This window comes from Frieseomelitta varia, unplaced genomic scaffold (assembly GCF_011392965.1).
Source record: "Frieseomelitta varia isolate USP_RPSP 00005682 unplaced genomic scaffold, Fvar_1.2 scaffold_357, whole genome shotgun sequence".
NCBI classification, from domain to species: Eukaryota; Metazoa; Arthropoda; class Insecta; order Hymenoptera; family Apidae; genus Frieseomelitta; species Frieseomelitta varia.
The window spans coordinates 189,517-209,720 of record NW_025110098.1 but is presented as its reverse complement, the minus strand read 5'-3'; the positions used below and the strand labels follow the sequence as shown (position 1 = coordinate 209,720).

Sequence of the window (20,204 nt, the reverse complement as noted above, 5' to 3'; positions counted from 1 at the left end):
AATTTAATAGTGCCGGATACCGATAAAAAGAAGAAGCACACGGCTCTGTATCATATTACGCTCGTCACTTTTTACGAATATATTTCGCCGTACATACTGGGTGGTCCGTCTGACTTCGCTATTGACGAAAAGTTGCGAAACTGAATTTACTACGTGACTTCAAGAAAATGATGCTGTCTTTCCAATTTAATTTGAGGGAAAAAAATATATTAATTTTCCAGTTAATTTGAGACTCTTTTTTTATTTTACGACGTGAGAAGAAAATCACCGTACTTTTCTACGAAAATTTTGCAAATATTAATAAAAATTATAATAAAATTATAATAAAAGTATAATAAATATTAATAAAATTTTGTAAATATAGTTTTAAATAAATTTCGATAAAAAAGATTAGACGCTAGATGCTCTTGATTTTCATAAAAGAAAAAGCAATACTTTCTTTCAAACGAATGAAAAAGTGTTGAATTCTTTATATCTCCATACGTGAACACTGCAGGTATGAATTTCATATTCTCAAGTATGACACCCGATATTTTTTTGTTGTAAACGATATATAGTAATAATTTAACGTTGCTAAAAGTAGATGAATCACCCTATATATGTACGTGAGCAAGCGCATGTATGTACGTCCATCTCGTCGTGTCTTCTCTATCTGCGCACCTAGCCTCTCTGAGATGGCAGACATACTTTTGCAGCACAAAGATCTATAAAGAGACGCGAAAGGGGAGAAAAGAAAGTCGTAGGACGTTGATCAAAGTAGAGATTATAAGATAGCGCGCTGGCGAACAAGAAAAAGAAAGATTTACACTGGAAGGTGGTACACACAGCGAGCGAAAAAACCATTTATTAACTCGTTGTCTCGCGAGCTTTTTTTAATGGCCACATTTGACGAAGTGTGCCGTTTAGCTGCATTATGAACCTCTTTTAAAATATGATAGCTCTTTAGACGGACGACGTATGTATGTAAGTCTGAAGTCCTGCGGAATTGTAAAATTCTATAATAAATAATTTAGCAACAATTCGAGACGTCGATGTAACTTTCTCGAGAGTGATCTAACTATAATACGTACAGTTGATTGATATACGGTTAATTGAAACCTCTTACATTATTCTATGCAGCAGCAATTATTAATTTTTGCTGTTACTCGAGTTAAATAACACACCGGTCGGTCTCTTGTTGTATTCATGGCCAATTTGCATTGCAGAAAAGATGCGAGATAGGAAATATCGAAACAGACAGAAGCCGAGTCTAACTATGTCTAACTACTCCAAGTTGCCTGACTATCTATGGAGTTGTACCACTCAAAGGCATTCTACTTCGGTGGAAGCGTTAGACTCTGACATGGAAACCATTCTATTGTACTTCTAACCACCTTTCACGGTAGAATTAATTTGCGTCGGACTTGTTAATTTGTTGAACTTTTGGTACAATAGTGAAATGTCTCGATGTAAGACCGCGCGAGTAGTATAAGACTAGCTTCGTCAGACTTATATTATACGACTGCAATAACCAAATTATATTTTCATTAATTTCAAACCATTAGTAGCCATATATGTGAAATTTCTTATCGGTCAACACCCTTCCGAGATATCTTTCGAAAATTTTTAATCACTTGCGCTGGCAACCGATTGCGGACCATAACGAGTGACCAAACCCGTACACAACAATTCGTCGGTTTCTTTTCATCGGTACGATATCACCGGATAGAAATTATTGAGAAGAATTATTGAGATTTATATAATAAATTTATTATTCGTTTTGCCTGTGTTATACTTAAATATACTTGAAACTGAGAAAATATTGCAATTTTGGGGCACAAAGTTCTCGACGTGCGTGGCAAGAGGTTAATAAAAATGAATAAAAGTAATTTATTACATCCTCGTTATTCTTATCTACTGCCTCTGAAACGTCTTGGGTTTCTGGAAAAATTTCAAACGCAACTCGAGTAATATGATAATCAGGGAGTACGTAAGTGATTTGAGCAGGAGCCAGATATTTTCAATTCAGATGGATAACCAGACTACGCGGATAAAGGAATATTCTTCGACGAAAGGAGCTCTGTGATGAATTTGGCTCGATCATGTACTGTACTAACAATTCTATACGCAGTGTTCTACATACGCGGCGAGAGATTTGCCAGAATATCCCGAATCCGAATATGCTCGTGAATTCGAAAAATTTGTCAATTTTCTAACATTGATGTGCACTGATCGACTGCATAGATTGAAGGAAAACGTAGGAAAACAGTGACGTTACAAATATTATTCTCTAATTGTAAATTAACTATTAGAATTAAAAATTTACTTTACACAATTTATTTCACTTTTGAACAAATTTACAGAAGCAAGTCATTTCGTTTCTTTCGAGAATAACGAGATTAAGGTGACCCGATTTTATTGTGTAGCGTTACAGAATATCAGTTTGTACCAAACAGCTCGTTAGTCGTTTTCTAACATCAAAACACACACGTCGTGCCCGATAATTTACCAGACCACGTGCATACCAGTTCTGTGCATCAAAAGGCGTGCCTAGCACGCCAGGACGACGTTCACACGTCGACGACGTTAAACGTGCCGCAAACCGCATCCCAGTGGCTCCTCGGGAATTCCCTCGCGTTTATTATTATTTGCGAGAAGGTATTTATTTATAGGAGATTGCAAACAGAGCAGCTTGCCGAGCCATAACCCGAAGTGTCTGCTGCCATTTCGCCAGTGAAATGTTATGGCGCGCCGCAAAATATTTTGTCGACTGCCATTTTCCACCGTGAAATTACCATTTTACGTTCAGCCTTCCCTGGCTTTATCCTACACCGCTCGTGTACTCGAGTACACGAAAATCAGAAATTGGAAATTACTTTACCACTTGGACTGAAAAATCGGTGACTTTTCAGTACAGTTGCAGAATGTGTTTTCTTTTAAAGCTGAATTGTTTTGGAGATCGTGGGAAAACATTTGAAACTTCTTTCTTAATAGTCGTCGATCTCTCCTTTATTAAAAAGTTACGAAACTGAATTTACGTAACTTCAAAAAAATCACACTGTGATTGTTGTTCTTCCAATGTTAATCTGAAAATTCTTTTGACTTTGCGACGTGAGAAGAAAATTTTGTAAATGTGTAATTTTAAATAAATTTCGATTAAAAAGAAATTAGTAGTAACACTAGTCGATGCTTTTGATTTTCATTAAAAAAAAAATACTTCTTTTAAAGCTGAATTTTTTGGAGATCGTAGAAGAACATTTGAAACTTCTTTCTTAACAGTTATCGATCTCTCTTTTGTAACTTTACAATTACACGCCGAATAGATGATCAATTGACTCATAAACTTTCATTTGATCTGTCAAATTCGAATTACTCGATCTCATTGCTGTTATAAAAGAGAATTGTCCATGAGTTTATAAGAAGAACAAATTTCATTAGCCGAAAGAGAACTCGTCGAATAATGACAAGTGGCGTTATTCACGTTCGATAATGGAAATGTCATTACTGCGTCGAACGAAATCCTCACGGTGAGTCGTAAAAAATGTTGAACCACCAATATCCACCGGCCAATCGAGCAAATCTCGAAAGATTGAATGCGTTATGAAGCGCAAGCCTGGCGCACAATGTTTCACCGGAACGTTATTAAACCGCATTGGGAACGCATCGTTTCCCACTAATAGTTCACGCAAATATTTTCACCCGACGTGGAAACACGTCGATAGCGTTGCATCGGTATCGTTCTTCGCGCATCGCGTCGTTTAATCATCTTCGCGGCCGTGTCCCACGTGCCTTTTTCCATTCCGTTCGTTCCGCTATCGCTTGATTGGACCAACATGCGTAAACAAACGCCAAACAAAAACAAGAAGGGAGGGGGAGGAAAAAAACGAAAAACGGAAGTAAAATACATAGAGGTGCGATGGAAGATCCGGTGATCCGTGGTCGAACACGGGGAAAATATCGGACGCGAGAAATTTGAAATTCCTATTTTCAACGCGCGACTGTTGATCTCCCCCTTTAAATATTTGTATCACTCTCCCTTGTGGGGGAGAGCGATATATTTTTTTTAACTGTTACGAGCAGTAACAGCAAACGAACCGTTGGTTCAGCAAAAGTCGTAAGTTCATGAAGGAACTTTGGATGATCGACAGTTGGATTTGAAGAAACTTTCATCGAAATTCAAAGCTCGTAATTCTCAACAGAGCTAGAAGTCAATCGTGAAATTTTCCATGTTGACGCGTTCAGAGGAAAGTAAACGCAGGTGTGAAAATACAGGGTGGACCACAAAATTATTTCCTATTATTATTATTATTATTATTTTTCTTATATTTTAAATATATATATTTTGATATTTTGACCATTATATATTATATTTATATAATATTATTTATTATTATATTAATTAATTCTTATATAAATATAATGTATTATTATTATTTTTCTTATATTTTGAATATATATATATATATATATATATATATATATATATATATATATATATATATTGATATTTTGATCATTATATATTATATTTATATAATATTATTTATTATTATATTAATTAATTCTTACACAAATATAATATATTTATATAAGATTATTACACATTATACTTTTATATTTTAATATATATTATATCATGTTCCACTAAAAAAAAAAAATTGATAGGAAGAAACTTTTGGCCCACCCTGCACTTAATTTCAAAATCACGCATACACATTCGAATAGGACGATTTGTCGATAGTATTAAAAACAGCGATGATAAAGATTTTTCTTACTAAACACTGTTGTGTCGTTCCCTGCAACTGACGGAACATCACGTTTCCGAATCTTACTGAACAATTCTTTACCAATTCGTTCTTCCGTACGAGAGATTCACAATATCTTGCAGATAACGAAATATCCCGTAAAAATTCTTTTTACCGAGAACCACGTTACGCGAATTTCGCCTATCATCCTTTATGTATCCAAGTAACATCGATCGCTGGAACATGCGCGTATCAGGAAACTGATTCGTTTCGAGCCACAGCTGCGGGCGAAACGTAACGAAACGTCAATTCCCCGAAAGAGAGAAGGGAGGAAACTAAGAGAAACACGAAGGAGGAAGATAAGAAGCGAAACAATGCGCGGAATTTCTCTTGAATTCTTCTCTTGTACGTGTACGAGGAATCGACGAGAATCTATCGAGGTGAAGCGAGGCATAAACGAAAGTGCCGCTCGCGAACGTCGTTCATTCTGTTTCGTTTTCGAACACAGGTCGGCCACAGCCACGGGTGACTTGGTGGCAGGAGAATGCTCTTCTGGACGACACCTACGAAACCGTTGGTACCAAGAGGGTACAGAACGTGTTGCGATTAGAGAAGTTGGGCCGCGAGCATCTCGGCGCCATTTTGACCTGTCAGGCTTCCAACAACAACATGGTCACTCCAATATCCAGCTCTGTTACACTCAACATGAACCGTAAGTACAATAATGCTACATAGTGCTTTCGACACTAATGAGAAGAAATTGATCGTTGTGAAACGAAAAATAATTGCAAGGATGAAACGAAAAAATGTCGGAATTACGTGTGACAATTTTTATAGCAATAAAAGGAAAAAAATTGCCTCTACTCTTCTAAATTGTATTAATATCTTCCAATGATATAATTTCTTGGTAAAATTTTAGCTTCGGAGAACAGAAAATCAAATCGATTGATTAAATCTGAAACCACTCGCCGATCCGATGAAATATTACTATCTAAAAAACGTTACTACGATCTATAGTAAAATTAAATAATACACTCGCGTCAGTATATACGTACAATAACACACACGCTATTCGTGGTACCGAGAACAGAGTTCAAACAAGAACCGCAAAATCTATGGACACACGTCGTGTCCACACAAATCTAAGCCCAGAAAATAGAAAACAGGAACGAAAAATCCGCAACGCTTATTACGCCAAAGCAAACACCGTTTCGAGCGAAAGCTTATTTCGTCGGTAGAACCGTTCTCCGGTTCAAAACAAAAAAACAAAAAAAAAAAAAAGAGAGAGGAAGGAGACTCGTGTTTAAACAGCTCTTAATAAAACCGAGATTCGATCCTGGCTCTCCGTCAGAAGGCAAATGTTTAACAAATAATTGAACGACGAGGGAGGTCTGCTAAAACCGTGTTCAACAGCGGTGGAAGCTTTCGCAAAACGGTATCCATTAACCGGCTCGAACCAGTTTGAAATGATTACTCAAACACTCGGGCACGGTTCCATAAACGCGTCGGGGGGGATCTTGCCTGCGATTGATAGTTCTTTCGAGCAGAGAGGGCTTAATGGATGGTGCGCGTGTTTCAGTGAGGCCGCTGTGGGTCCGCATGCAAGGAGAGAACCGGCCGTTTAGCGCGGGCACCACGTACGAGATCAGTTGCGAGGTAGTGGGTGCAAGGCCGACGCCGAAAATCACGTGGTCGAAAGGAAGTATGATACTGAGGAATGCCAGACAGACGGTAAGGCCAACAGATTTCTCATGTAGCGCAATGAAGTGACACGAGGCAAACACTCAGGAAATAGCAGCGGTGAAAAGTACACAAGCCACAAAATACAACACATTTCTGCTCTGTCTTGTTCATTTTTATCTTTCGAGCGAGATTTTCGAAAAGCTCGCATTATCTTTCTCTTCGAGGAAAATTCCCATTCTACCATTTTCGCACGGGAGAGAAGATCGCCGAAAAACTTTCGGCCGAGGGATTCAATTACGAAGCTACCGTACGAAAAAAAGAAGATTGTATGTATCTCCCGTGGTTGAAGAACCACGTCGTAATATATCTCTCTCGCTCTGCGGAGATCTGTTCCGTGGCCAATATTTTGCAAGCGGCCGCGCAATTTCACCACGGAAAAGCAATCACGCTAAGTCTCTAGCCTCTTCTCTCTCTCTCTCTCTCTCTCTCTCGCTGTCTCTCTCTATCTAACACGAACACACTCTCTGTTTCTCTGTCACTCTCCTTTCCGTGGTCTCTCGTTCACCCCTGAGGTTCGACGTCAGCGTCGACTCGCCGTGAATCCAGCCGTGTGGCCAGCGTTTGTTTTTTCTAGCGTGGATATATAGCGCGGCCAGATCAGGCGGACCGGTTTCGGTAAACTGTTTTAAATTCATGAAAGTCTATCCCGCAGATGAGCCCCGACACCAACGTCACCACCAGCGTTCTCACGTTTGTGCCGAGTATCGAGGACGCCGGCAAGTTCCTCTCCTGCCACGGCAGCGTCCCGGATATCCCGGATTCCGAGATGGAAGACGGATGGAAACTCGACATACATCGTGAGTACAGTTTTCACTGAAATTTCATACGGACGATTTTGAAGGGGCAGGAGGTGACTATATCATCTGCCCTCCTGCGACTTCTTAAGTGATCTCTTTTTGTGACGTAGAAAACAAAATGTGACGAGAATACTTTGGTTGTAACTATAATTTCGTCATGCGAAATGCAACACCCTTTCTTTATCCCCTTAGAATTTTATTTGCATCGTATTGCAAACAACCCGTTTGAAATCCAAAAATCAACCGTAGCGTCTATAAAAACTATACTGCTCACAAAAATTAGGGGATATTTCAAAATGAGTGTGAGGAATATAAGCATTTGATTTTTTTTTTCTATTAAACAGAAACATCAGAAAAGCAAACAAGTCGAATGTCTGATGTTTAATAAAAAGGAATCAAATGCTTCCTTTTTTTTATCGCTTCATGTTCATTTTAAAATAGTCCCCAATTTTTGTGAGCAGTATAGTTTTTATAGACGTGTGCTTGAGTTTGAAACGGGTTGTTTTCTGTTTGAATACGATGCAAATAGAATCCCCCTTTTAAAGGGATAAGAATGTGCGTTGCATTTTATGCATCGTGAGTATAGTTTTCACTGAAATTTCAGGAGGAGGGGGAATAACGATGACGATATCTTCTTACGCGACAAGTGGTCTTTCTTTGTGACATAGAAAACAAGAAAATAATGAGAATATTTTAGTTGCAACTATACTGCTCACAAAGATTATGGGATATTTCAAAATGAATATGATAAAAAAGAAAAGAAAACGACAAGTCAAATGTCTAATATTCTTGTTTAATAAAAAAAATATCAAATGCTTCTTTTTTTTTTATCGCTTCATGTTCATTTTGTAATACCCCGCCCCCCAATTTTTGTGAGCAGTATAGTTTTTATAGACGCGTGCCACGGTTGTTTTTGGATTATTTTCTGTTTGACTACGATGCAAATAAAATCCCCTTGTAAGGGTGCTGCGTTTCGCATGACGAAAGTTGAAATTGCATAAAACGAGGAACCAAAAAGAGCCAAATTCACTATCGCGAAAGTTTTTCAATCTTGGTTGTAAGATGACGATACGTCAATCGCTACGAAGCAGTTCACATTCAGACTGTAACGACATAAAGCAACGCTATAGTTACAAACGAAGACTAATCACGATCTTTCAAGACGCCAGAGAGATCTACATCACAGCAGTGGCAAATGCAACGAAACCAAAGTGGAAAAAAAGAAGCGAGCGTTGATTGAGAGAGGAAGTCTCGTGTAGGAACGAAACGAAAGGAAGAGACGAGGGAAATTTGTCAACGCTGTCGAGATTGCGCGCGCGGCTAAAAGGATTCCAGACCAGGAGCAGGCTTGGAAATCTGTCTGATTGGTTTGCCTGACGGTGAAAAATTTGGAAGTGCTCTCTCTCTCTCTCTCTCTCTCTCTCTCTCTCTTTCTCTCTCGGTTCTCTCGCGATTGTCTTGACGGACGGCCGTGCACCGATGTCCAATAAAAATGAAATACGATCGATGAACGATTTATCGCGTCGCCACGTCGAATCGCGATTTAATTCGCGTAATCGACAGGGCATGCCTTTCCCGAAGTTTGTCTCCATGGCCGACGCGTCGTCGCAGGCATCCATTTCTCCGCTCAACTTTCCCCCAATACGGGGATTTATTCGGATTAATTAAAAATTTTAATTAATTCTTTCGAGGCTTCGCGAACCACCGCAGGCGGAAAGTTCGACCTCGACCTCAGTCCAGGGAACTCGAATCCGTGAGCAGTATGCAAGCAGAGTAGCACGATAGGGAAACGTGAGGTCCTTTGAAAATTATTATAACTTTAGGAAACTGATGGCAGAGGAGACTGCGTGTGTGTGCGTTTCATGGTCGAGAAATGGGAAAAATTTGATTCGTTGTTGCGCGTAGTCAAAACACAATGGAACGACTTCAACGACGTCTGTGATTTCGGTGATCGAAAATTGAAACTCTCTTATGAGAGATAATTGAGAAATCTCGAAAACTGCCAGTATTCAGATTTAGAAATTCGAGAATTGAAATTTCGAACTTCGGTCGTTCAAATTTTTCCCTCCGAGTAAACAGACGACGCTTTTTCTTGTAAAAAAAAAAAAAGTAGCAGATGGAATATCTGCAGGACTTTCGGAGAGTCTTCTCGTCATTCTCACTGACGACAATGCCATTGTTTCACTATCCACGGTGCCCACCGAAAAAGTGCCCCGAATCTTAAGCAGCGAGATTGGCACGATCGATGCACTTCCTCGCACTCGTCGGTTCTTCCGTTTCTCTCTCTCTCTCTCTCTCTTTCTTTTTTTTTCTTTTTAAACGTTTCTTTCGCTCGTACAGCCCTGCTCTGCATCGAATAGTCATCCTTCTGTAAATTTCCGCTCCACTAACACCCTCGCCACTTAAGAACCTGACGACAGCACGCTATTTCCCCGATGTGCAATCTTACAGTGGAACAAGCTTCTTGGCAGCCAACCAGAACACACTATAAACTATACGCAAACGCTCCGACCAGAAGCACACCGATGCCAAATATTTAAAAGAATATTTCCAATGTACCATCCTCCCGGCCATTTATTCCCTTCCTCTTCTACCGTTCGATCTGCGAATAATATTCGAACAACGAACAATCCGCGAGATCTTCCCGGAATGAGATTCGACGGAGGTAAATATTAACATCCACCGATTCGGCGAATATTTTTAATTTTCCCTCGTCGCGGGGAGAGCTGAATGAAAAACAGAGAACTCGCAAATCGAATTTTAATAGGAGGGAGGGGAAAAAATCATTTCGCTTCTCAGAAAATCGTGGCAAACACGAGATTTAATTAAACCACGGTGACTCGGGATTTACGGAATTTTCTGGAGATCTGTCGATCGGCAGGGTTGTTCAAACGGAAAAACGAATCGAATATATATCGCTCGAGTCGGTGGAAATCATTACTAAAATTCAACGTTGAACGCATCGCGCGACGATGAAAAGAAAAACGAGATTTTGGTAATTGCGGGGAACAGGGTACACCTCACCGATTTTGATGAAATTTAACCGCCGCTCGGACTTAGTTTCCGAGATATTTGCGAAAAACTGTTGCTACTACTACAATTGTACGTGTTTGTGGCAGCGTGTGTGTAAGCGTTGAGTCGTTTATGGTTTTTATAAATAAAAAACTTAACTCGAATCTTACTTAAGGGGGGCAAAACAGTGTGACGGGTCTAAAAATTACGTATACTTTGGAGAGCTAGTAAAAAAAAAACTATATATTTGATTGACTATAAAAGCAACATTAAAAGAGAAAAAAGAGGGCTCTTATTTAACTTTTTAACGGCATCCTTTTTTTCATAACTTTTTTTTCACATTGCCTATCGGTGTGCATGATTCCAGCCAAACAGGATTAGTTGCAACAAAAAGGAAAAAAAATTCAAAAGTAAACAATATTCTCTAGGGATTGACGAGCCAACTTTTTCATTTTTGTGAAAATTATGAAACTGACAGCTATGTGTTTTTGATGTATCGAATTTATGCCAAAAGTTTCTACGTTTTTTTGTTTATGTTTTTCGAAATTGTTAAAAATTAAAAAATGTTTGATCGTCGACCCCTAGTAAATGTTACGCTGAAGATACGCATCAAGTTTCACGGTAATCGGTTGGTTAGATTCCGAGATATCTTGCACACCGTTTCTAAAAACCTAGTTTCAAGAGAAACGCGTTTAAAGTTTCAGAATGTCATTTTTCACATGTATCCTTTACTTACTTTTTTTACTTATATATATATATATATATATATCGCGGCTCACAATTCTTACAATTCGCAACTAAATTGAATCCAAGTCCCCTAATATTCGATTCACAAAAAAGTAATATTTGAATCACACGACTTACACTTTATAATACTGCTTAAACAGTGATACAAATTCAATTATTCTGTATTTATTATTATACCCCAAAATAAGTCGTTTTAAAGGCTAGGACCTTTTGTATCTTATTTCTAAGACTTCAAGACTACTGTTTAAAACAGAACAAAAAAAAAAAATCGATTTTTTGGAAATTTCAGACTGTCCTGACCCCTTAAATACACCCGTTATACGCGTCCATTGCCACCTCGATCTATCTATAGAAACCATAAACAATCGGCGCTGCCGCAGACACGAAGCTACAGGCAATATTCATTACAGTAGTAGGAATAGTTTCTTGCAAAACTCTCGAAAACTCGAAGTCCGAGCGGTGGTTATACATATGTATAGGAAAAAGTTGTTCGAAATTTTCATCCTGATTTAAATTTCATCAAAAGGGGGGGGTGTGCCCTTTTATGCACAATTGCCCGAGATTTTTAATAATTCTTCGGCTGAAACTCTCGTGCTTCCTTATTTTCCTTCTCAACCCTCCGAGCACGCTCCGTGAACTGGAGTTTCAGCGTCGTCTCAAAGGCCGTCGAAAACGGCGCTCGCCTATCGAAATTAAAAGCCGCGTGCATCGTTGGCGCGAGAGAGGGGGTTTGGAGAACTTATTTATCCGCCGGGATCCTGTCGAGTCGAGACCGCCTATTGGCTTCACGCTCCATCTCTCGCTCTGCCGCTATTAGCAAGAAATCCGTTGCTCCCTCGTGGCCGTTTCTCGTTCGATATCATCCCTCCGTCGTTGAAACACGAAAAGCAAGAGCCAACGAGCGAACAAGCGAACGAAGAAAAAAGCAAAGTTAAGGGAAGAAAAGAACGGGAATAAGAAGTAAGAGGGACGGGGAGGGATGAAGGGAGAGTGAGAAAGATCCCGTGAAAGAGAGCAGCCGCGGATATCGATTCACGATGTTCGCCAGCCGGTCCTTCTTGCTTATGATTTCACTCGACCTCGGAACTCGAGTAATACGAGTCCACCGAACAAATCCGATAATTCCGCTGCGAGATTCGTGCCTGCAATAACGACTGAATTTTTTTTCTTCACTTCTACCGTCGCCGTGTTTCCTGTTCTGCTCGATGAAATTATCGAAATAGGAAAAGAGTGATTATCGATGGGAAAAGAGGAGAGAAAAGGCACGACGATGGATTTCGGTAGGTAAATGAAAGAGAAAAAAATAGATGAAGGAAAACACAACCACGGAGATGTAAACGTGTGAACGTTTCGTTTGCCATTTTTGACAACCAAAATTTAGGTTATTTGGACATTTTTGCGTAACAATATTAACAACGTAACAATATTACTTTTCTTTTTTTAATTTTGCGAATTTGTAAGTTAGTAAAATTTCATTTACCAACTAAGTAAATTTCATTTACTTGCGATTCGTAACATGGTGACTCGTGCACAAAATTTCACTGATGTATAAAATTTTTTTCTTCAATGGAAATATTAATAATACTGGTGATTATGAACTTTCTAATTTTACAAATTAGTAAAATTAAAATTTGATCTTTAGTGACTTGTGCACAAAATTTCACTGATGTGTAGAATTTCTTCTTCAATGGAAATATTAACAATACTGGTGATTATGAACTTTCTAATTTTACAAATTAGTAAAATTTGATCTTTACTCGTAATTCGTAAATTAGTAAAATTTCATTTATACTTGCGATTCGTAACATAGTGACTCGTGCACAAAATTTCACTGATGTATAAAATTTTTTTCTTCAATGGAAATATTAACAATACTGGTGATTATGAACTTTCTAATTTTACAAATTAGTAAAATTTGATCTTTACTCGTAATTCGTAAATTAGTAAAATTTCATTTATACTTGCGATTCGTAACATAGTGACTCGTGCACAAAATTTCACTGATGTATAAAATTTCTTCTTCAGTGGAAATATTAACAATACTGGTGATTGTGTTTACAAATTAGTAAAATTTGATCTTTACTCGTAATTCGTAACATAGTGACTTGTAAAATTTCACCAGTGTGTAAAATTTCTTTTTCCCTTAACAATACCAGTGATGGTGAATTTTTCTTTTCTAATTTTACAACTTTGTAAATTAATATAAATTTAATCTGTATTTGTAACTCGTAGCTTGCGACTTTGTAAAATTTCTTTTCCAACAGAGATTGTCATTAACTTGCAAATAACTATGAACTTGTACCTTGTCGAGAAAGTATCGACGTATCGATGGCAGAGGAACATCCACCGAGAAGTGTGCTGTTGTTGAGAAAACATTGTGCGATGAAGCAGGGAAACATCGGTCCAGTTTGATTTAGCTTTCTGATCACCAAGAGATCGCCCGAAGGTTGAAGCCGGGGAAGGATTAACAAGGAAAATTGATTGTTGTCAGAGCGAGCAATATTGCATTAGACGCAAGTGGAAATTTAACTTGCTTGTGTTCAAAATCGCGAACAGTAATCGCTGTTTGCTCTATAAACACGGTTTATTATATAAGCGTGTGTAATAGTTGTTTATCTTATAAACCATGCCAGACACTGACTAATAAAGTACCCATCAACTTGAGGGAAAACATATTCCATTTCGTTGATTTCGTGAATTAATAATACTAAAAACGTTTCCTCGTGATAATGTATACGATTGACGATCGCAATTCTTACAACTAAGGCTTTTAATATTGCAATCCATGAATCATTTTTATAATACTTTTATTCAAGTGTCTTTATTAATTAGATTACTTTCGTTTACAAAAATTAGGATAATTTTTATTAATGTACTGTTATTAGAATATTCTCATTACAGATTACAATCCCCATTTTCTCATATTTATTACATTATACAGGGCGAGCCAAAAATCACTTCCTACTAAAAATAAATTCGTAATTTCCTTATTATATACTCTTTTTAAATTTCTTTACCCTCTGGCGGTCAACATTTGGAAGAAAGAATTTTTAAAACATAATGAAAAGATCAAATGTTCGAACTTAAATTTAATTTAAAATTCATGAAATTAGGTTTTTCCTGATATATTGACATTTCGTTAATAAAAAAAATAGGCGAGAGGAAACTTTCGGCCCACCCTGTATATAGAATTCAACGCCACATTTGGCTCTTGGCCAAACATTTTAATTGAAGGTACTTTTTCTACAAAAATAATACAATAATAATATTTCCTTCCTAATGATTTATGCGCCCATCATGAGTCTCTAACATCGACCATATCCTTAACCACGAATCATTTTCACTTATTTATAATCCAACTCGCCAAACTCCACGCGCAAACAAAACAATCGCTTCCTCTCCCTCTCCCTTCTCCTACCTTCTTATCTATCACTCCAACTACGTACTTACTTGCACCGCGCCCAAAGCGCAAAACGCGCTCGCGCGTTGGGTGCAGTTCTCCTGTAGCAAAACACCGTTACCGATTTCTTACACAACGACGCGGTTGAAACTTTCAGACGAGCCGGTGGTTATGCTCGAGCTCGGGAGTAATCTCAACTTGAGCGCAATCCGCGAGGGTATCGACGTTTATTTCGAGTGCAACATCAAGTCGAATCCGTGGGTCTACAAGGTCTCCTGGCGACACAACGTAAGTTCAAACCAAACCGCAATCGCATCTTCTGGTTTACTTAGATGTTAGATTTATATCGTCCATTAAATTGACGACCTCCTTTTTTTTTAAGGGGTGAGAGATTCTTTCTTAAAGTGACCAAAAATTTTTTATAATAATATATTATATATATTATAAAATTAAAAATTATATTATATATTTGCATAATATATCTATATATAAAAATTATATTATATATTTACATAAATATTATATTATATATAATAAAAAGTATATTATATTATATAAGTATATTTATATTATATAAATATTATACAATATATAAAAATTATGTTATACATTTGTATAACATAATTTTATATTATATTATATATAAAAAGTATATTATATATTTATATTATATAAATATTATACTATACATAAAAATTATATTATATATTTATATTATATAAATATTATACCATATATAAAAATTATATTATATATTTATATAAATATTATACTATATATAAAAATTATATTATATATTTATATAAATATTATATTCTATATAAAAAATATATTCTATAAATATTATATAATATATATAAAAATTATATTATATATTTGTATAAACATTACATTATATATATTTTAATTTCTTTTAAATTGAAAAATCTGACAACCACACGATTGCAGCAAAGAGATTCGATCCCCGAAATTAATTTTCAAATCGATTAAATAACCTTAAATTCACTTCAGTTTCATTCCCCCGACAAAATCGTGATCGCGATCTTTTTTACTTATGTGAAGTGCAAAGACGATAGAACGTTTGCCAACAATTGGATAATCCAGCGCGGCAGTTCCAGAATCGATAATTTAGAAGCAACCGCTGAAGCTTAATCGAGAAACGTGATAAGGGGGCGGAGAGTGGCGCAGCTGTGACGCGAAGTTTCCGTTTAAAATTTACATGCTGATACGGGCCGACCGGGCACCAGCGTGTAAGCGTTCTTTGAACTAATAGCCAACGTTCCGCATCGATAAGAAATTTATCGGCGAGAGCTCCTCCGTGAACCGTTGACGTAACCCTAAGCGCTCCAGGCGTCTCCTTTAAATAGGATGAAGTCTGACGGGGATCATCGTTAACAGGAAGCTCGCGCAAAAGGAGAGAGGAAGGAGTCGCGCGCCGATTTCTCTCTCTTTGAGGTTTACTCTAGGCAATAGGTGTTCTCGGTTTAAATTAATAGACCAAGTTTCCGCGGGAGAAGCATTTGAAATTTCGCGCGTCACGCTAACTTTCAAGATCATACGGGATGCAAGAAGCGACACCAGTCTGTCTTTTGGCGGGATATTTGAAACGACGCACTGTCTGTTAGAACTGTTATTGTAAAAGTTTTGCGAACAATCGTACAATTTTATTATTTTAACGGTATAATGATCGAGCCGACTCTTGACTTTCGTTCCTCACACAAGTGCTTAAAAGATCACGGAAGATATTCTTGTCGAAAGTTAATATCAATTTGAACAGAAGCTCAATCTATTTATTTTAATTGTCGTTTAAGTCGAAATGATTTGTACATAGAATATATTTTGATACGATTTTTTTCTAAATAGATAGATAGATATTTCCATTTGTTTGTTTATATTAATATTTTTGGCATTGGGAAACGATGATTGTGTTATGAGATAACAGTGACATAGATCAAAGAAAGAAACAACAGTTACTAACGAAAAAATAATTGAAAAAGAAAGGATAACAATTACTAATAGAAAGAATAGAATAATAATAATAACAACTTAAACAAAATTCTTTCAAAATTACAACAAGTCTGCTCTCAATTATTTCTTGAGTGATGCTATTTTGTTAATTAATATCACGAGTAATTGCGCGTTTGGAACTAACGAGTGTCATTAGTACTTTACTCGCCAATTATTCTATTCGAGTAAAATGGGAGAATCAACAGAAACAGAAACGTGGCCGTGGCTTTCGTTTCAAAGCAAAATTTACTACACAAATTTGTTACGCATAACGCGTAGAACGTACAAACTCTCTATACAAACTCTCTCGCTACCTTACCTTAACTAATTACAAATATAAATCTCCGTGAACTAAATAAACATTGTGCATACATCAACTAATAACCCATAATTTATCCATCTACTACTTTGCATTAATTATCTTGCTTAGACAGAAATTTCCGTTGATTAATTACAAATACGCAAATTTCCACAAATGTGGAAATAAACCATACGAAATTAATCCAATAACTCGTTGCTCGACACGCACGACACGATTACGCCGGTAACGATCAGTAAATTTGACAAGAATGACTGATCGTAGTGACAAAAACAAGAATGACAATGACAATATCAAAATTACAGGATCGATCCTTTAATTGTTGAATTAATCAAATTATTTAATTCATTATTTACCGAAATTTCGTACGTGACGAAATTGACACTACCACGTAAATATAATGTCGATAATTATTCCAACTCCCGCGAACGAATGAAATGATCAAGGTTGCTCGAAGTCAGTATGTTGTTATTGTTGTTTGTGATCGATCCGATGAACCAACGATGTGAGACGTGATTGCTATCGAGCTGTAGCAATCACGGCGCGAGATTTGTTTAATGATTAGTTGCACCAACGAGCAGGTATCCTATTCAATATTAATCTGTTTGATATTGACGCGTTCAAACTACCGCGGATTACCGACTGGTTACGTGGATCTGTGGATGTTTCATTCGTCTCATCAGCAAAATCAGAAAAATCTCCCATTTGTTAATATGCTCGCTCGAAAGGAAAGAACAAAGGAGGGAAAAAGAAAGAGGTAGGGACGTAAATATTCCTTGGTTTTTTACCCCTTCACGCTCCGTTTTACACAACGTCGTTATTAATTCCGTTTGCGTTTTACCAAAGCGAACAGTATTCTGACAGTTCTTACGCTATTCTTATGTTCTCCTCCCCTGTTCTTTAACGCGCTTTTTACCTTCCATAGCTCCATTTCTCCCCAATAAGAGAATCGTACATATTTTGCATTACTGCGTTTCATCTAGAATACTTTAAAGCCCCGAGATGTGTAACTTTGCTTATCTCTATCCGGCAGATGATCGTAGAACAATTTCAAAGTGCAAAGGATAATTCCGACAAGAAAAGGTGATACTCCTTTTTTTATTAACACGGCTCGGAGGAATTTCAATATCGGCTTCAGAATTAATTTTAATTTCAGAGCAAAGTTACTTTATATAAAATCCGAACTGATTACGTCTCGTCAGGTACAACTAATTTAATCATTATATCTTATTTTTAAAAATTAAAAAAAATTTTTTTTAATAATTATATATATATAATTTTACAAATTTAATAATAATAATAGTAATAATTTTTTTTTAAATTAATAAATTATAAAATTTTTTCTATTAATAATTAATACTAAAATCACAATTTAAAAAGTAAAATTATAACATTATATAAATAAATTTGTAGTTTAGCCCATAAATTTTTTACATAATAAAATTAATTAAATAGTAATATTTAATTAATTATTATTATATATAAATTAAATTTATTTGAAAAAAACTAGATATTATTATAAATATATATTTATTTTTTTATTTTACAAAAAAATAATATATACATATATTTAGATCATTTATTTTCGAGATAATTAAAATTATTAAAATAAATTGATTACCCCTGATACAAAAGATACAAAATAAATTTTATTTATTTATTTTTAAAAAAATTCATTTTCATTTTTAATTATTTTTATTATAAAACTTTATTAAATTATATTTTAAATTATATATATATATATATATATAAATTTATATTGGAAGGTGACTTTAACAAATAAATATCGTAACGAGAACTTGCGTAAAATCTACAATTTGATCCACTTTCTCACTTTGAACGTCTGGCGCAAAGTTCCAACGATATTCTCGATAGAAAGTCGAAATTCTCTCCGATAGAAAAGTCACCCGGAGTAATTCCGTGCGGAACGATCACGATCTCTCTGTCCGATCGACAGGGTAAAGATTTATTTTAAACGAACGCAGGCTCCTTTTGTTCCGCTACATTGCACCGAGTTCCATAAATATTTCTTCGCGCTCCTCTGGATCATAATGTGATTGTACGGGTGACATCTGCCGTCTTCATCGACTCTTCATTCCGCTCGAGAACGAAAGATCTTCGCTGAACGACGTCGATAGAAATTCTGTATTTCGGTAAAAGTTCAAAGAAGAAAAGACATCGTTGGCATCGTTGAGAAATTGAAAATCTGTCAGCATTCTTCGCCTGGTTTCTTTTCCCACTTTTCTTCCTTTATTCGTGCGATTTTTAATTTTCTTTTTTCCTTTTCTTTCGTCGAGAAAAAAATTTATCCACGAAACGATTGCTATCGATCGACAAGTCGCGTATCAAGTCTATGAGACCATTTATCATCAAGAACGCTTCGAAATTACCTTGCGCCCTCTCTTGAATTGAGCTGGACAAATGCATACGAAGATTTTACGGTGCAAAAATGTGATAAGTCTCGCACACATGTGTCTGATGTAAATATGATAAAACTTCAGAGAAGAATAAGGAAAAGGTTATCCATAAGTTAGCAATTAGAATGCTACAATAAGAGCAATCTCAACGATTCATCGTCAAAAAATTATGTGTTCATATTTTTATATATATATCAATTTTCATACATATTGATGTATTATACATTTATATCTATATTTATATATTTATATCTACATATTATCTATATTTATATATTTATATCTATATATTATCTATATTTATATATTTATATCTATATATATTATATATAAACATAAATATTTATAAATATATATAATATAATATAATACAATATATACAAATATAAATATATATATATATAAACAATATAGAAAAATATATTAAAAATATATTAAATATACAATATAGAAAAATATATTAAAATATATTAACTATACAATATAGAAAAATATATATTATATAGTCATCACGACATTTTATTTCCACAGGGCAATCCATTGTATCACAACCCAGCGACGGGTACTATAATCAGTAATCAGAGCTTAGTATTGCAAAGCGTGACTCGAAGCAGAGCTGGGATTTACACGTGTATCGGTAGCAATCAAGAAGGCGACGGAGAGAGCAATCCGCTGAATTTGGACATCAAATGTGAGTATATTGGCTATTCATCTTGGTGGTTTTAGCTATTGTAAGGCACGTGGCCAGAGATATTACATCTTGCTCGTCCAAGATCGAAATATTGCATGGAATTTGTAATCTAATTCGATCGATGGTATTGTAACGTGTACTATACATAATATATACAACGTACATATAGAGTGATCCACGTAACTTTCACAGCTTTTTAAAACAACTTTTAAACTACGCATCCAATGGAAAAGTTGTATAGTTTTAAGGGAGACAAAATATAGCGTGTCAATTTTTTTTTTGTGTGCTGGGGAGTTTCAAAATTTTCAAGGTCGTCTTTATTTTCCTTTTTTGTTTTTTAATTGGAC

General features: G+C 36.0%; 1 protein-coding gene across 1 annotated transcript in view; it reads left to right on the top strand.

Moving 5' to 3' along the window:
• The window catches only part of LOC122530824 (synaptogenesis protein syg-2), a 53,348-nt gene extending 33,456 nt beyond the window's left edge, over positions 1-19,892 (top strand). Inside the window, exons 5-9 of the mRNA XM_043658157.1 lie at positions 5,233-5,436; positions 6,304-6,455; positions 7,120-7,264; positions 14,581-14,711; positions 19,698-19,892. Coding sequence (XP_043514092.1) covers positions 5,233-5,436; positions 6,304-6,455; positions 7,120-7,264; positions 14,581-14,711; positions 19,698-19,892 — 827 coding nt within the window. The remainder of the gene's footprint in view (positions 1-5,232; positions 5,437-6,303; positions 6,456-7,119; positions 7,265-14,580; positions 14,712-19,697) is intronic.
• The last annotated feature ends 312 nt before the right edge of the window (positions 19,893-20,204 follow it).